The sequence below is a fragment of the Antechinus flavipes genome, chromosome 6 (assembly GCF_016432865.1).
Source record: "Antechinus flavipes isolate AdamAnt ecotype Samford, QLD, Australia chromosome 6, AdamAnt_v2, whole genome shotgun sequence".
In the NCBI taxonomy this organism is placed as follows: domain Eukaryota; kingdom Metazoa; phylum Chordata; class Mammalia; order Dasyuromorphia; family Dasyuridae; genus Antechinus; species Antechinus flavipes.
In genome coordinates, this window is record NC_067403.1 from 262,574,495 (window position 1) to 262,587,912 (window position 13,418).

The 13,418-nt window shown below is 53.0% G+C and overlaps 1 protein-coding gene across 1 annotated transcript; it reads right to left on the reverse strand.

Moving 5' to 3' along the window:
• Positions 1-4,721: 4,721 nt before the first annotated feature.
• Positions 4,722-7,036, reverse strand: TNNI2 (troponin I2, fast skeletal type). The gene is made up of 5 exons (XM_051967312.1): positions 6,920-7,036; positions 6,357-6,485; positions 6,110-6,199; positions 5,765-5,941; positions 4,722-5,138 (listed from the first exon to the last, which is right to left on the reverse strand). The coding sequence occupies exons 2-5, from the start codon at positions 6,477-6,479 to the stop codon at positions 5,043-5,045; spliced, it is 486 nt and encodes a 161-aa protein (XP_051823272.1). The 5' UTR covers positions 6,480-6,485; positions 6,920-7,036; the 3' UTR covers positions 4,722-5,042.
• Positions 7,037-13,418: the final 6,382 nt, after the last annotated feature.

Sequence of the window (13,418 nt, forward strand, 5' to 3'; positions counted from 1 at the left end):
GCGGACCCTACATCTGGAGGGAGGTCAGCTGCTGGAGAGCCAGTGTGGCTGCAGAAGGGGCTGGGGGTGGACTTCCCAACCACTCCAGGAGAGATGCCGGGAGCAGGAGCGAAGTCTGTACGTAGCATCTGTGGGCTTCTGATGCGGTCAGTCATGAGGGCTTATGGGAAAGTCTGCAAAAATTAGGGTGCCCAAAATGAAGGTGACCTCACTGTACCTGGCCTAAAACTATATTATAGAGCAGCGGTCATCAAAACCACAGGGAACAGACTGAGAAGCGGAGGATGGATCAGTGGAATAGGCCATTCCTATATATGAGAATATATATATAAGAATATATATATATATATATACACACACACACACATATAATATATAAGAATATATATATATATATAGTATATAAGAATATGTACATAATATATATAAGAATATATATAATATGTAAGAATATATTAAAATATATATACATAGTATATAAGAATATGTACATAATCTATATAAGAATATATATAATATGTAAAAATATATATAATATATAAAAGAATATATACGCATAATATATAAGAATATATACATAATATATATAAGAATATGTACATAATATATATAAGAATATATATAATATGTAAGAATAGATATAAGAATATATATATAGTATATAAGAATATGTACATAATATAAGTATACATATAATATGTAAGAATAGATATATAATACATAAAAATATATATACTAATATATAAGAATATATATACATAGTATATAAGAATATGTACATAATATATATAAGAATATATATAATATGTAAGAATATATATACATAGTATATAAGAATATGTACATAATATATATAAGAATATATATAATATGTAAGAATATTTATACATTGTATATAAGAATATATACATAATATATATAAGAATATATAATATGTAAGAATATATATACATAGTATATAAGAATATGTACATAATATATATAAGAATATATATACATTGTATATAAGAATATATACATAATATACATAAGAATATGTACATAATATATATATATAAGAATATATATACATAATATACAAGAATATATATACATAGTATATAAGAATATATACATAACATACATAAGAATATATACATAATATATATAAGAATATATATAATATGTAAGAATATACATATACATAATATATAAGAATATATATACATCGTATATAAGAATATATATAATATGTAAGGATATATATAATATATAAAAGAATATACATACATAGTATATAAGAATATACATACATAGTATATAAGAATATATATATAATATGTAAGAATATATATACACATAATATATACGAATATATATACATAATATATAAGAATATGTATAATATATAACGATATATGCATAATATATAAGAATATATACATAATATGTAAGAATATATATACACATAATATATAAGAATATATACATAATATATAAAAATATATACATAATATATAAGAATATATAATATATGAATATATACATAATATATAAGAATATGTATAACATGTATTCTTATATACACATAATATATGTATTCCTATATATACATAATATATATGTATTCCTATATAATATATAAGACTATATACATAATATATAAGAATATATAGATAATATATATTTATTTCTATACAAGACAGAGTAGTCAGTGATTATAGCAATCTAGTGTTTGATAGCCTAAAGACCCCAGTTTCTAGGATAAGAACTCATTATTTGATAAAAATTTCTGGGAAAATTGGAAAACAGTATGACAGAAACTAGGCATTGACCCACACCTAATACCCTGTACCAAAGGTCGAAGTGGGTTCATGATTTAAACATAAAAGAGTGATACTATGAGCAGATTAAAAGAACAAAGGATAGTTCATCTCTCAGATGAGTGGAGAAGGATGGAATTTGTGGCCAAAGAAGAACCAAAATACACTATGAAATGCAAAAAGAATCATTTTGTTTATTTTAAGTTAAAAAGGTTTTGTACAAACAAAATCAATGCAGATAAGATTAGAAGAGAAGCAGAAAACTGGGGGGGAAATTTTATATCCAAGGGTTCAAATAAAGGCCTCATTTCCAAAATATATAGAGAATTGACTCTAATTTATAAGAAATCAAGCCATTTTCCAATTGATAAATAGTCAAAGGATACGAACAGACAATTTTCAGATGAAGAAATTAAAACCATATCTAGTCATATGAAAAAAATGCTCTAAATCACTATTGGTCAGAGAAATGCAAATTAGGACAACTCTGAGATACCAGGACACACCTGTCAGATTGGCTGAGATGACCGGAAAAAATAATGCAGAATGTTGGAGGGGATGCGGGAAAACAGGGACACTGATACATTGTCGGTGGAGTTGAGAGCAGATCCAACCATTCTGGAGAGCAATCTGGAACTATGCCCAAAGGGCTATCACACTGTGCATCCCCTTTGATCCAGCAGTGCTATGACTGGGCTTATACCCCAAAGAGATACTAAAGAAGGGAAAGGGACCTGTATGTGCCAAAATGTTTGTGGCAGCCCTGTTTGTAGTGGCTAGAAGCTGGAAAATGAATGGATGCTCATCAATGGGAGAATGGCTGAGTAAATTGTGGTATATGAATGTTATGGAATATTATTGTTCTATAAGAAATGACCAGCAGGATAAATACAGAGAGGACTGGCGAGACTTACATGAACTGATGCTGAGGGAAATGAGCAGAAGCAGGAGATCATTGTACACGGCAGCAACAAGACTGTACAATGATCAATTCTGATGGACGTGGCTCTCTTCAGCAATGAGATGATATGAGATATATACATAGCTCATCCATGTATACATACATATACATACATTTCCAATGATCTTGTGATGAAGAGTCATCTGCCCTCGGAGAGAGGCTGTGGGGACCGAGTGTGGTCCACAGCACTGCATTCTCACTCTTTTTTGTTCTTTGCCTGCTTTTTGTTTTCTTTCTCATTTTTATCCCTTTCTGATCTGATTCTTCTTGTGCAGCAAGGATGGAAATATGTATAGAAGAATTGCACGTGTTTAACACGTATTGGATCACTTGCCGCTAGGGGAGGAGGTGGGGGAAGGAAGGGAGAAAAAAACTGAAACCCCAGGTTTGGGGAGGGTGAATGTTGAAAACGACGCATGGATTTTGAAAATAAAAAGCTTTAATCAGAACAAAGAAAATTTTAAAACTTATTTTAAACCATTCAGTTGCCCAGAGGAGCTCATCGGGGTACTTGGTGGGTTTGCTGGCAGCGCTTGCCGGCTCCTGGACCACGGACAGTGCCCCGAGCTTTTCCAGGGAGGGAGGCCGGGCTCGGTGCTTTCTTAGCCTGAAGTTTTCAGCCGTGTCAGACACCTTCAGTGAGCGCCCGCGAGGAGCCACTCGGCTCAGGGTAAATTCTTCTACCTGGAAAGGCTAAAAGCCCAAGCCAGAGAGTCGGTTTGGGGGTTTGTCTGCCATGATTGTGTCCTCGCTGCGGCCTCTGAAGCCCAGAGGCAGCGAGCTCCGGGTGGGGTCTTTCCCGCGGGGGGGAACACGAAGGGGGCGGGCTCCCAGTCTGAGGGGGAAGAGTGGCCACGATTGCAGACGGGGCACGGGGTGAAAGGGGGAGAGCCCGGAGGCCGGCCCAGAGGATGCCCCAGCCCAGGAGGAGGGCTGTACAGCAGGGGTGTCGGCCGGGGCTGGAGGCAGGAGGGGGCAGGTGGCTCGTTTGCTGCTGGGGTGACAGGGAGCCACAGGGGCTTAGTGAGGGGAGTGATGGGAGCTTTGCAAAGTCACTTTTGGGAGACAGATGACAAGGGGGGAGACTGAGGCAGGCAGAGCCAGGTCTGGGGGCAGGGTCACAGGAGAGAAGGGGGCACACGCAGGAGCTCTTGGGAGCGGACTCTGTGACAGAAGATGGGGAAAGGGGGGCGGAGTCAGTTAACTGAGAGAGGGCTCCCCAAAGGGCTGAGGCACACCTGCAAGACCACCCTCCCCGCCCTGGGGCTCCCGTGGGGCATGGGCACCTGGGGCCAGGGGGCCAGTACCCAAGTACTGCGTGTGCTTGTCATGGGACCAGGGCAGGGGGGTGGGTGGTGAGGAAGCCCCTCTCCTTTGAGACAACCGGCCTGGATGACGCCCCTCCTCCACCCTGAATGATGCTCCCCCCACCTGGGATGATGCCCCTTCTCCACCCTGGATGCCACGCCCTCCCGCCCAAGGTGGCAGAGCTGTGCCAGTGCAGGGCATCCTGCCTGGCATCCTTGGGCAGAAAGAGTGGAACATGCTGATCTCAGATCTTTGTCTCTTTTCCCAAAAGGGCCAGAATGCCCAGTGTTGCCCTCACGCTCTTGGCGCTCTGGCTGGTGCCCCGGGAAGGAGCGGACGGGCTCTCGTGCGCCCGGCCACCAGCCCAGCAGTGGGCATCAGCACCAGGGGGCTCTAGACCCGCCTCTACCCCCATCCAGAGCATCTGAGTCTGAAAAGATGTGAGCAATCAGCAGTGGGGAGGGCCTGGCGTCCTGCTGCCAGACTCTGAGTGTCCCTTAGAATGTGACTTGGGGACCCTGCTCTTCTGGGACTCAGTTTCCCCACATGTAATTCCACGTGACCATTGCCTGGGCGCAGGACACCGCGGCGGCCCCAAGGCCGGAGGCTCCTGGAGTGACCAGGAGGAGGGAAGGGATGGACAGCGCGGCTGGACTTCCAAAGCTTTATTTACATGGCTAACGTTTCTGCGGGAGGACGGCCCCCTGCACACGGGGGCGGGGCTGCTGCTGGGCAGAGCCCTGGGGCTTCTCTCTCCACCGCCCACTCTCTGGGGCCCCTTGGGGAGCCTGTGGGGGGCACTGGGGGCGCGGCTTCGGAGGGGCTGGCCTTGGCAAAGGGGCGGGAGAAATGGACCTGGAATAAATAGGATCTGGGAGCGGGGAAGCCTGGTGGGCAGGCGGGGGGGGGGGCCGGAGGGGGACAGGCGGGCGAGTGGGTGGGCGGGCAGCTGGGCAGGCGGGCGGGCGGGCCTAGGACTCGGTCTCAAACATCTTCTTTCTGCCCTCCATTCCAGACTTTTCTTCAATGTTCTTCCTCCAGTCACCCACGTCACGAAGGTCCCTTTCCTGGGGGGTGACGAGAGAGGCTCAGCTGTGCCCCCTGCCCCGGCCCCAGCCCCCCAGGCGGCCACGCTTGGGACACCCCGAGGCTCCACGGGAGGGATGGCAGGCGGTCAGCCAGAGCTTGGTCTCCCCGGCCCTCAGGCTCCCCTCTGGGAAGGGAGGAGGGAATCCCCGTCCTCTGCCCACAGCAGAAACACTTTCCAAAGTTGGGGAGGTGGGGGAGGGAAATCCTGGTCAGACCTTGGGGGAGTGAGGCAGCCACAGAATTCGGGGCCTGAAAGTGGGGGTCCCCGGAAATCATCTGAAAGGTCAGCAAGGGTCACCATCCCCCCTTTCTCTCTCAGGGCAGGGGGGCCTGAAGCTCTGCTGGTGTCCAGAGCTGGGAGAAGGGATGAGCTCCCACCAGGAGGAAGGTTGGAGGAGGAGGGCAAAGGATGGAGGAGGGAGGGGAGAGGATGGAGGGAGGAGGGAGGGGAGAGGATGGAGGGAGGAGGGAGGGAGAGGATGGAGGGAGGAGGGTGAAGGATGGAGGAGGGAGGGGAGAGGATGGAGGGAGGAGGGTGAAGGATAGAGGAAGGAAAGGGGAGGGCTAAGGGCTGAGTAGGGGAGGAGGGCTACCCCCCCCTTACCTTCTCGGTGTCCTCCTTCTTCACCTGCTTCAGGTTGGCTCTCAGGTCCATACACACCTTGTGCTTGGAGCCCAGCAGCGCCTTCAGCATGGCGTCAGCCGACATCCTCACCCTCCTCAGAGGAGGCCTCTTGAACTTGCCTCGAAGGTCAAAGAGCTTCTGGTTCATGTCTTCCAGCTGCAGGGAGATGAGGATGCCTGGGGTGGGAGGGGCCGGGGAGAGGGAGGGGAAGGGGCCGGGAGGGGAAGGGACCTGGCTCCCCCGCCTCCCTGGTTCCCCGAGATTCTCCTCCCTGGAGGGCCCCCCACCCCCCAGCAGGGGCAGAGCAGCCCGGGCACCACGAACCTCCTTTGTGCTTTTCTGAACCTTCACTTCCATGTCATATTTCTCCTCTTCAGCTGCATCGACCTTGGCGTGGAGCTGCCTGCAGAGGTCCTGGGGGGGAGGGGGCAGAAGGTCCATTAAGGGCCAGGCGGGAGCTGTCCATGGGGGGGGGTGCTGGGGCCGGCTGAGGAGTCAGCCCTGGGGGGCCGGACCGGCGGAGCCCCTGGGTGCCCGCTGCCGGGTCCTGGGCATAGGGGGCCCCTCTCACCTGCACCTCCGACATGGACCCTGGCAGGTGCAGGGGCGGGCAGTGCTCAGCCAGGTAGTTGGCTTTCTCGGACTCCCGGCGGCTCTCTTCTTTCTCCAGCTCAGTGGCCGCTATCTGGAGCATGACGCTCTGGGAGGAACAGGCCCCAAGAAAGACGGGGTGAGTGGGGGACCCCTGGCCCCCAAATCCCCCCAGAGACCCCACCCCCTTCTGGGAGCCTCCCCTCCCCCCCAGCCCCTCCATTTGGAAGCTCAGCTAGAACCCGGCCCCCATTCTATCCTCTGGGGCCCTTCTCTCCCTGCCCCAGACTTCAGACGCACAGCACCCTCCCCTCCCCCAAGCCCCAATCAGCCCTGGGCCGCGGAGGGTCTCGGGACTTGTTGCACGGAACCGAATGGCTCCAGGACAGGGACCCCCCCCCCCTCCCGTAGGAGCAGCCGCTGTTGGGCGGGGAGGGCGAAGGGAGGGAGCCTGGGAGGAAACCCCGTCCGGGGGTCCCGGGGGAGAGGAGCCCAAGGGAGAGGGAAGAGGGGGAGGGGGAGAGGGGGAGGGGCCGGGCCTACCTTCAGGTGCTGCCTGCGGGCGGTGATGGCCCGGTTCCTTTTCTGCGAGGGCAGAGACGTGGGTTAGCTTTGGGCAGCGCCCACCCCGCCCATCCCCCCTTCCTCGCTCGGACCCCTTCGGGCCGGCCGCTCCGGGCTCCGGTAGGAGGGAAGCCGCGGGGAGCGGGGAGCGGGGACCCCCGTTACCCCTCACGGCCGCTTCTCCTCAGTGATCCGCCTCCGCCAGGGAGAGCCGCCCCTTCTCTCCCATTTTGCAGAAGGGAACCGGCAAGGCTGAGCCCTTAGCAGAGTCTCCCTGATTCTCACTGAGGCGGCTCGAAGCTTTTTGGGGGGGAGGGGGGAGGAGCAGCTTAAAATGTAACTGGGAAACATAGAACAGAATTGGTAAAAACACCAGGAAAGGTAAATAATGCTATGGGGGGGGGGGCTGAGCCCGCAGCCTGCAGGGAGCCGAGGAGCCCCCTCCCTGCTGAACCCCTTTGTCTCCTTTGAGCTTCTAGGGGGGCCCCAGGGGATCCCCGGCCTCCAGGGCGTTCAGGGAGGCTACGGGGGAACCGCAACAAGCCTCTTTGCCTCCCTCTTAGATCCAGAGGCCAAGGGCTGCTGGGCCCTCTCAGCCTCAGTTTCCGCATCTGTAAATTGGGCTCCCAGCTCTCCCTGCCTCAGAGGTAAGGCTCTGGTTTCCGTGGATACATGTTATCATTCTTTATGGCTATGAAGGAAGTGGGGGGCAGGGAGTGGAGCCTAAACTGGCCTCCGGGCTCTGCCCCTCCCCCAGGCCCCGGCTCTCCTCCTCTTCTCTTCGGGAGGACTCCTGGGGGTGGGGGAGGGGTCTGGAGGACTTTGGGGAGAAGCTGAGAGTGTGGATGTGGAGACGGTGGGGGAGGGGAGGCCCTTTCTTCACTTCCCCTCCTCCTCCTCACAGCTGACCACTTCCTCAGTTTCACCAGCGACGGGGTGTGCGTTGGGGGGTGGGGGAGGGTGCAAGGAAGCAGGGTCAGGGAGGGATGATCAGTGAGCAGACCTGGCCCAGGGCGGGTGGGCTCCTGGGATGGGGGGGAGGTGGGACCCAGGCCAGAGGAGACCCGAATAGGCGAGGAGGGCAGATGGGCAAAGGTCAGGACCTGAGAGGAGGGGAGGGTCAACTGGCACCGGCTGGGGCTTCGGGCGTGGGCGCCAGGCCAGTGGGCGGAGGGCTTCTGTGGGGGCGGGGCTGTTCCCAGGAGAGAGGCCCCCCAGTGAGCCGCAGGTGGGAGGGGCTTTCTAGCCACACCCCCAATCCCTGAAAGGCCTGAGGCTCCTCCTGGAGCAGACAGCGCTGGGCCACCCTCCTCAGGCCTCTGCCCCTCCCACTCGTACCCATTTCCCCCACTCAGCCAGTGAGACCTTCTATTCCCCAGTCATTCCTGAGCCCAGGCCGGCGAGGGGTCGGGGCCGCGTTGCCTGAGAGCCCCTGGGAACACATTTAGCCTGGGGAGGGTGGATTTGGGCAGCGAGAAGAGAATCCCCTCCCCGGGGAGGAAATGAAGAGCTTCTCCCAGTCCCGGCCCCCGGGGTACTTACCTCTTCACTGGTTGGGGAGGGGGAAAGAAGGAGAGAAAAAGAGAGAAGAGAAGTTAGAGGTGGTTCCAGAGAAGAAGGGCTAGAAAACCAGGGGGGACCGAGCTGGGGGGAGGGGCTGGGCCGGGATACTCACTCTCCCATCCTGAGGGCTTGGTGGCAGCACCTGTGGAAAGAGCAAGATCCAAGATGAATGGGGCCTCTCCCCCCTTCCCCCTCCCAAAGGGGTCGAGGGATCCCTGGGACCCCCAAGGGCACTTTCCTTCCTGACCAACCTTAGCTGGGAAAATGCCCAAGAGTCAGGGAAAGTGTTTCTAAAAATGGGACAATATTTGCGAGTTGGGGGGGAGGGGAGGCTGGATTACAGATCTCCTGAGCAGCTGTTTCCTTGAGCAATTCCTTCCCCCCCAACTGGGCCTGGAGGGACTGGGAGGCTGAGTCTTCACTAAAGGGACAGGCCAGCACAGGTGGCCTCTGGGGCCAGAGGAGATATTTATAGCTCCGGCCCCCTTCAGCCCCTTGCCCAAGGGGGAAGAGAACGGCTCCACCCTTCAGCCATGTCCTTGGTGGGGCTCTCCGCGGGCCTTGGTGATGGGCGGAAGAGTACGACCCCCTCCACCTCGACTTCTTCAGGAGCCCTAGACTCCCAGGAAGCACTTCTCCAAATAAGGCCCAATACTCATCTTTATTTGAGCCTCTGGAAGCAGCCAAAGGGACCTGGGGGCCACCATGGAAACCCCCGTAAGTCAGCCAGGACCAGTGCTGCCAGAGAGGCCTTGTCCCCGGGACAGAGCCTCCACCTTGGGTTCCTCTGCCTCCTCCCTGGCAGCCTCCCCAGCCCTCAGGGCCCCCCGCGCTCACCTAGCTTCCCCGAGAAGTGCACGGCCGCAGATTTACGGGAAGAGGTCAGGACGCAAGACGCAGATCCAGCAGCTGGGTCCGGTGGGAGGGGGTATAAATGGGCGTCCAGGGCGGGGGCCCAAGCTCTGTAAGGGCATGCAGCTTTCTCAGACCAATGAGGGACAGAGACTCAAAGACCTCCCTAGGGAGTCCTGGAGATGGGGGGGGGGGCAGGAAAGAAGAGGATCCATCCAGGGAGAGGGAGGAGAGAGAGAAGGGGGGGAGGGCTGGACAAGGGCAAGTCTATTTAGGGTTTTGTGACAAGCCCAAGATACCTTGAGCTTCTGAGGAGCTATAGACACCAAGTCTGCCCTGCCTAGTCCAGCCCAGACCTCCTGCAGGCCGCAGAAAGCCAAGGCTCAGAGAGTCATCGCTCTGTCTGGCTCCACAGCAGTGTCCCGAAACACAGCAAACCAGTCAGGAAAACCTGCGGTCAGTCTGACCTCCGACTCTTGCTATCTGTAGGACCTGAGACAACTCGGGGTTTTAGCTTTGTTTTTCCCCTATGGGATAGGAGAGCCTCCTCGTGGGGCTACTGACAGTCAATGAGTCTTTATCAAGCACTGACTACTAAATGCTGGGGATACAAAGAAAGGCAAACACGCATTCCCTTCCATCAAGGAGATCACAGGGGAAGACAACAGGTGAAGAACTAGGTACAATGAAGAGCAATCAATCCACAGAACTTCGAAGGTCATCTTCAAAAAAGGTCCCAGCAGTGGGAGAGGCCTGGAAAGGCCTCCTGCTGGAGGAAAGTCGGGAGGTAGAAGTGAAGAGGGAGGGCATTCCAGGCACAGAAAACGGCCAATACAAAGATCACGGAGTTGGGAGATGAAGTAGTGACCAGTAGGGCTGGATCATAGAGTGGGTAGAGAGAAGACTAGAAAGGCAGGGCCTTAAGCACTAGAGGAATTTATTTTTGATTCTGGAGGTAACAGAGGGATGGGGTGGAGACCGTGTGACATGGTCTAATAGATTACTTTGGTAACTGATCATAGACTGGAGGGGGAGAGACTGGAAGCAGAAATATCCTCTCCACTCCACCCGCAGCCTGTGCAATAATTCAGGGGAGAGGGAATGAAGTCCTGTGTCAGAGTGGAGAAGAGAATTAAAAGAGAGAAGGGGACTCAAATATTCCAGATGTTGCAGAGATGAAATTGACCAGACATGTTCTAGAAGTGAAATCGACTGGATATACTCCAGAGGTGAAATCGACCAGAAATGCTTAAAAGAGATACAAATTGACCAAAGGGGTTCCAGAGGCGAATTTGACCAGAGATACTGCAGAAGTGAAATTTACCAAAGATGTTCCAATGGACTAGAAACGTTACAAAGGTGAAATCAACCAGAGATGCAGCAGAGTTTAATTTGATCAGAGATATTAGAGAAATGAAATCTACAAGATATGGTCCAAAGATGAAATCAACCAGAAATGCAGAAGAGGTAAAATTGACCAGAGATGTTCTGAAATCAACCAGAGATGTTCCAGAGGTGAAATCAACAGGCCTTAGCACCACATTGGATATGGGGGATAGGGGGTAAGTGGGGTGAGAGTAATGAGGAGTCCAAGATAACTCTTAAGTTGAGATTCTGACGGATTGGGAAGACGCTAATGCCCTGGACAGTAACTTGAAAGTTAGGAAGAAAAGGGGCTTCAGCGGAACCTGGGGCTTCAGCTTGGGCCATATTATTTAAGATGGCTCGGGGATATCCAATTTGAAATGCCTGAAAGGCTTAGACGACATGAGATTGAGAGAGGTTAGGCGGCTTAGATAAGTAAATTTGAGAATCATCAGCCCAGAGATGGTAATTAAATCCCTGGAAGTTGATGAGATAACCCAGGAAGATGATCTAGAGGGAGGGAAGAGGCTCTAGGACTAACCCTGAGGAACACCTCATCTTATCAGCCTGACTTGGATAAGGATCTAACTAAGGAGAAGGAGAACTAATCTGATGGGAGTTGCCTGGAAAACCTAAGAGAGAAAAGTATTCTGGAAAAGGTAAAGGAGGAGGGGGAATGAGAAAAGGTCATTGGATTTGACAATGACTTTGCAAACCCTAAAAAATGAAGGGGAAAGAGAAAGGCTCCAAGGCAGCTTTTAAAACCAGTCTTCACAGACCCCCATTTCTTTATTCAGCCCTTTCTCTGCCTGCCTGTTCCAGGGCAGCTGTGGAGCTGAAAAGGATCCTGAAATAGCCAATGCTTAAACCAAAGATTCGCAGCTTTGATGGTGGCGATCCAGGTCTTGATGGTGGAAGGGGAAAGGAGCCCACCACTGCCCTGACGGAGCATCCCCCCTCACGCTGCAGGGAGTCCTCTTGGCCATCTTTGATGCCTCCCATTCTGGGCTCTGGGGCCCCGGCCTAGGGCTAGGAGACGGACACCCTTCCACTCCATGGAAAATCTTGAAGGAAGATTCTGGCCTCCAGCTTCCCCTCTGTGCGAGCAGTCAGAGCCTTTTCGGGGCTCACAATGTAGTCCCTCTACATATGAACCCGCACATTTAGTTAACGTTCACTTGCTGCCACACTCTGGCCAGTCAGGGAAACGCAGGCTGGGATTCTTCACAGAGGCCGCCTTAGAAGGGAATGAGGAAATGCTTTTTTCTCTGTCATCCCTGTTTAGCCGGCAGGGAAATGAGGACCCAGGTGCCCCCACACATCCACATACCCCTTCTATTCTCTCCCTTTCTGAGCTTCCTCCCCCCTCCTAATCCTCCAAAGGAAAGGGGAATAAGCAAAAAACAGCGCGAGGAAAATATTTTAAAACTCCCAATTCCCCATGGGTAGAAGGGCTCGGGACCTAAATGTCCCCGGCCCCAAATCCAGCGGCTCTGGAGCTTAGGATCTGGGTGACCTCGGGCAAATCCCTGCCCACTCCGGGCCTCAGTTTTCCCATCAGGCAAACGGACCCCAATGTCCCTGGTGCCTCATTCTCCCCCCGGGAGGTTCGGCCGAGGGGTGGAGGGGAAATCTTGACGAGCAGCTCTCCCATGTGCGCGGCTTCTCAGAATGACCCTGGAGCGGCCCGAGGTCGTTGGGGAAGCGCAGAAGGGACGGGAGGGGCAGCGGGGGCAGGGGGACCACAGGGGCTCCAGACAACAGGGGGCTCAGGAACTCCCGCTGGGGGCAGAATGGGGGGGGGGCGTCAGAAACCGCGGGCCCCGGTCAGCTCTGGAGAACTGAGCCTTAAACCTTGGGAAACGGCCAAGGCAAGAAATCACAACCGCCCACTGCCCGGATGCCGGGACGGGCGTTTTCTGTAGGATGGAACCCGGGCCAATAACAGCCCGGAGGAGTGTTGGGCTGTGGGAGCAAAGGGCGCCCCCTGCCCCCCATCACAGGCCGGCCGGACCCTGGCCCAGGGGCCCCTTTATCACAGGACGGTGTGGAAGCGTGGGACACAAGGGGCTGGAGAAGAGAAAGGGCCGGCCCCTGGTCCCCGAGCCCGCTGACCCCGAAAGGGCCCCGGGCAGTGCCGGGACGGCCGGGCTCTTCCCCCCTGCGGGAGCAGAAGCTCCATCCCGGGGGCCCGGCCTGTCCTCAGACCTTCCCAAGCATCCAGACTCCTCGGGACGGGACAGCGGCCGGGAGCCGAGGGGGACGAGTTCCTCTGCCCCGGAAGGATGCACCAGGGAGGCTACCGCGGAGGCTGCAGGGAAGGGGGGGCGCTGAGAGCCGGGGTTCCCTGCCGGCTTGTGAGAGCGCAGCTGCCCCCTCCCAGCCGACTCCTGGGGGGGCCGTGAGGGAGGGAAGGAGGGAGCTGCATTTTCCCCCTCTCTGGCTCCCCCTCGTGGCCAGAACAAGAATGGGCAGAGGAAGCGGCTGATGCTGGGCCCGTAGCAGGGAGTCCCAGGGAGGCTCCGGGGAGCCCGGCTGTGCTCCCCACCCTGTCCTTGCTCCTCCTGGGCATCGCAGCCGGCGTCCCCAGGGCGCACGGGGGGGGAAGGGAAGTGGCTCCTTAGGCCACAGAGGACTGGGAAAGGTGGCGGCCCCCCCCGACCCCGGGGCCCCCTCCCCGGGGCTCCCCAGCAGCACC

Excerpts from the sequence above, each read along its gene's own strand:
- TNNI2 (XM_051967312.1), bottom strand. The coding sequence starts at position 6,479 with ATGCTCCAGATAGCGGCCACTGAGCTGGAGAAAGAAGAGAGCCGCCGG. Across the intron at positions 5,942-6,109 it reads TTCAGAAAAGCACAAAGGAG|CTGGAAGACATGAACCAGAA; the intron begins GTTCGTGGTGCC and ends ATCTCCCTGCAG. Across the intron at positions 5,139-5,764 it reads AGAAGGAGGACACCGAGAAG|GAAAGGGACCTTCGTGACGT; the intron begins GTAAGGGGGGGG and ends GTCACCCCCCAG.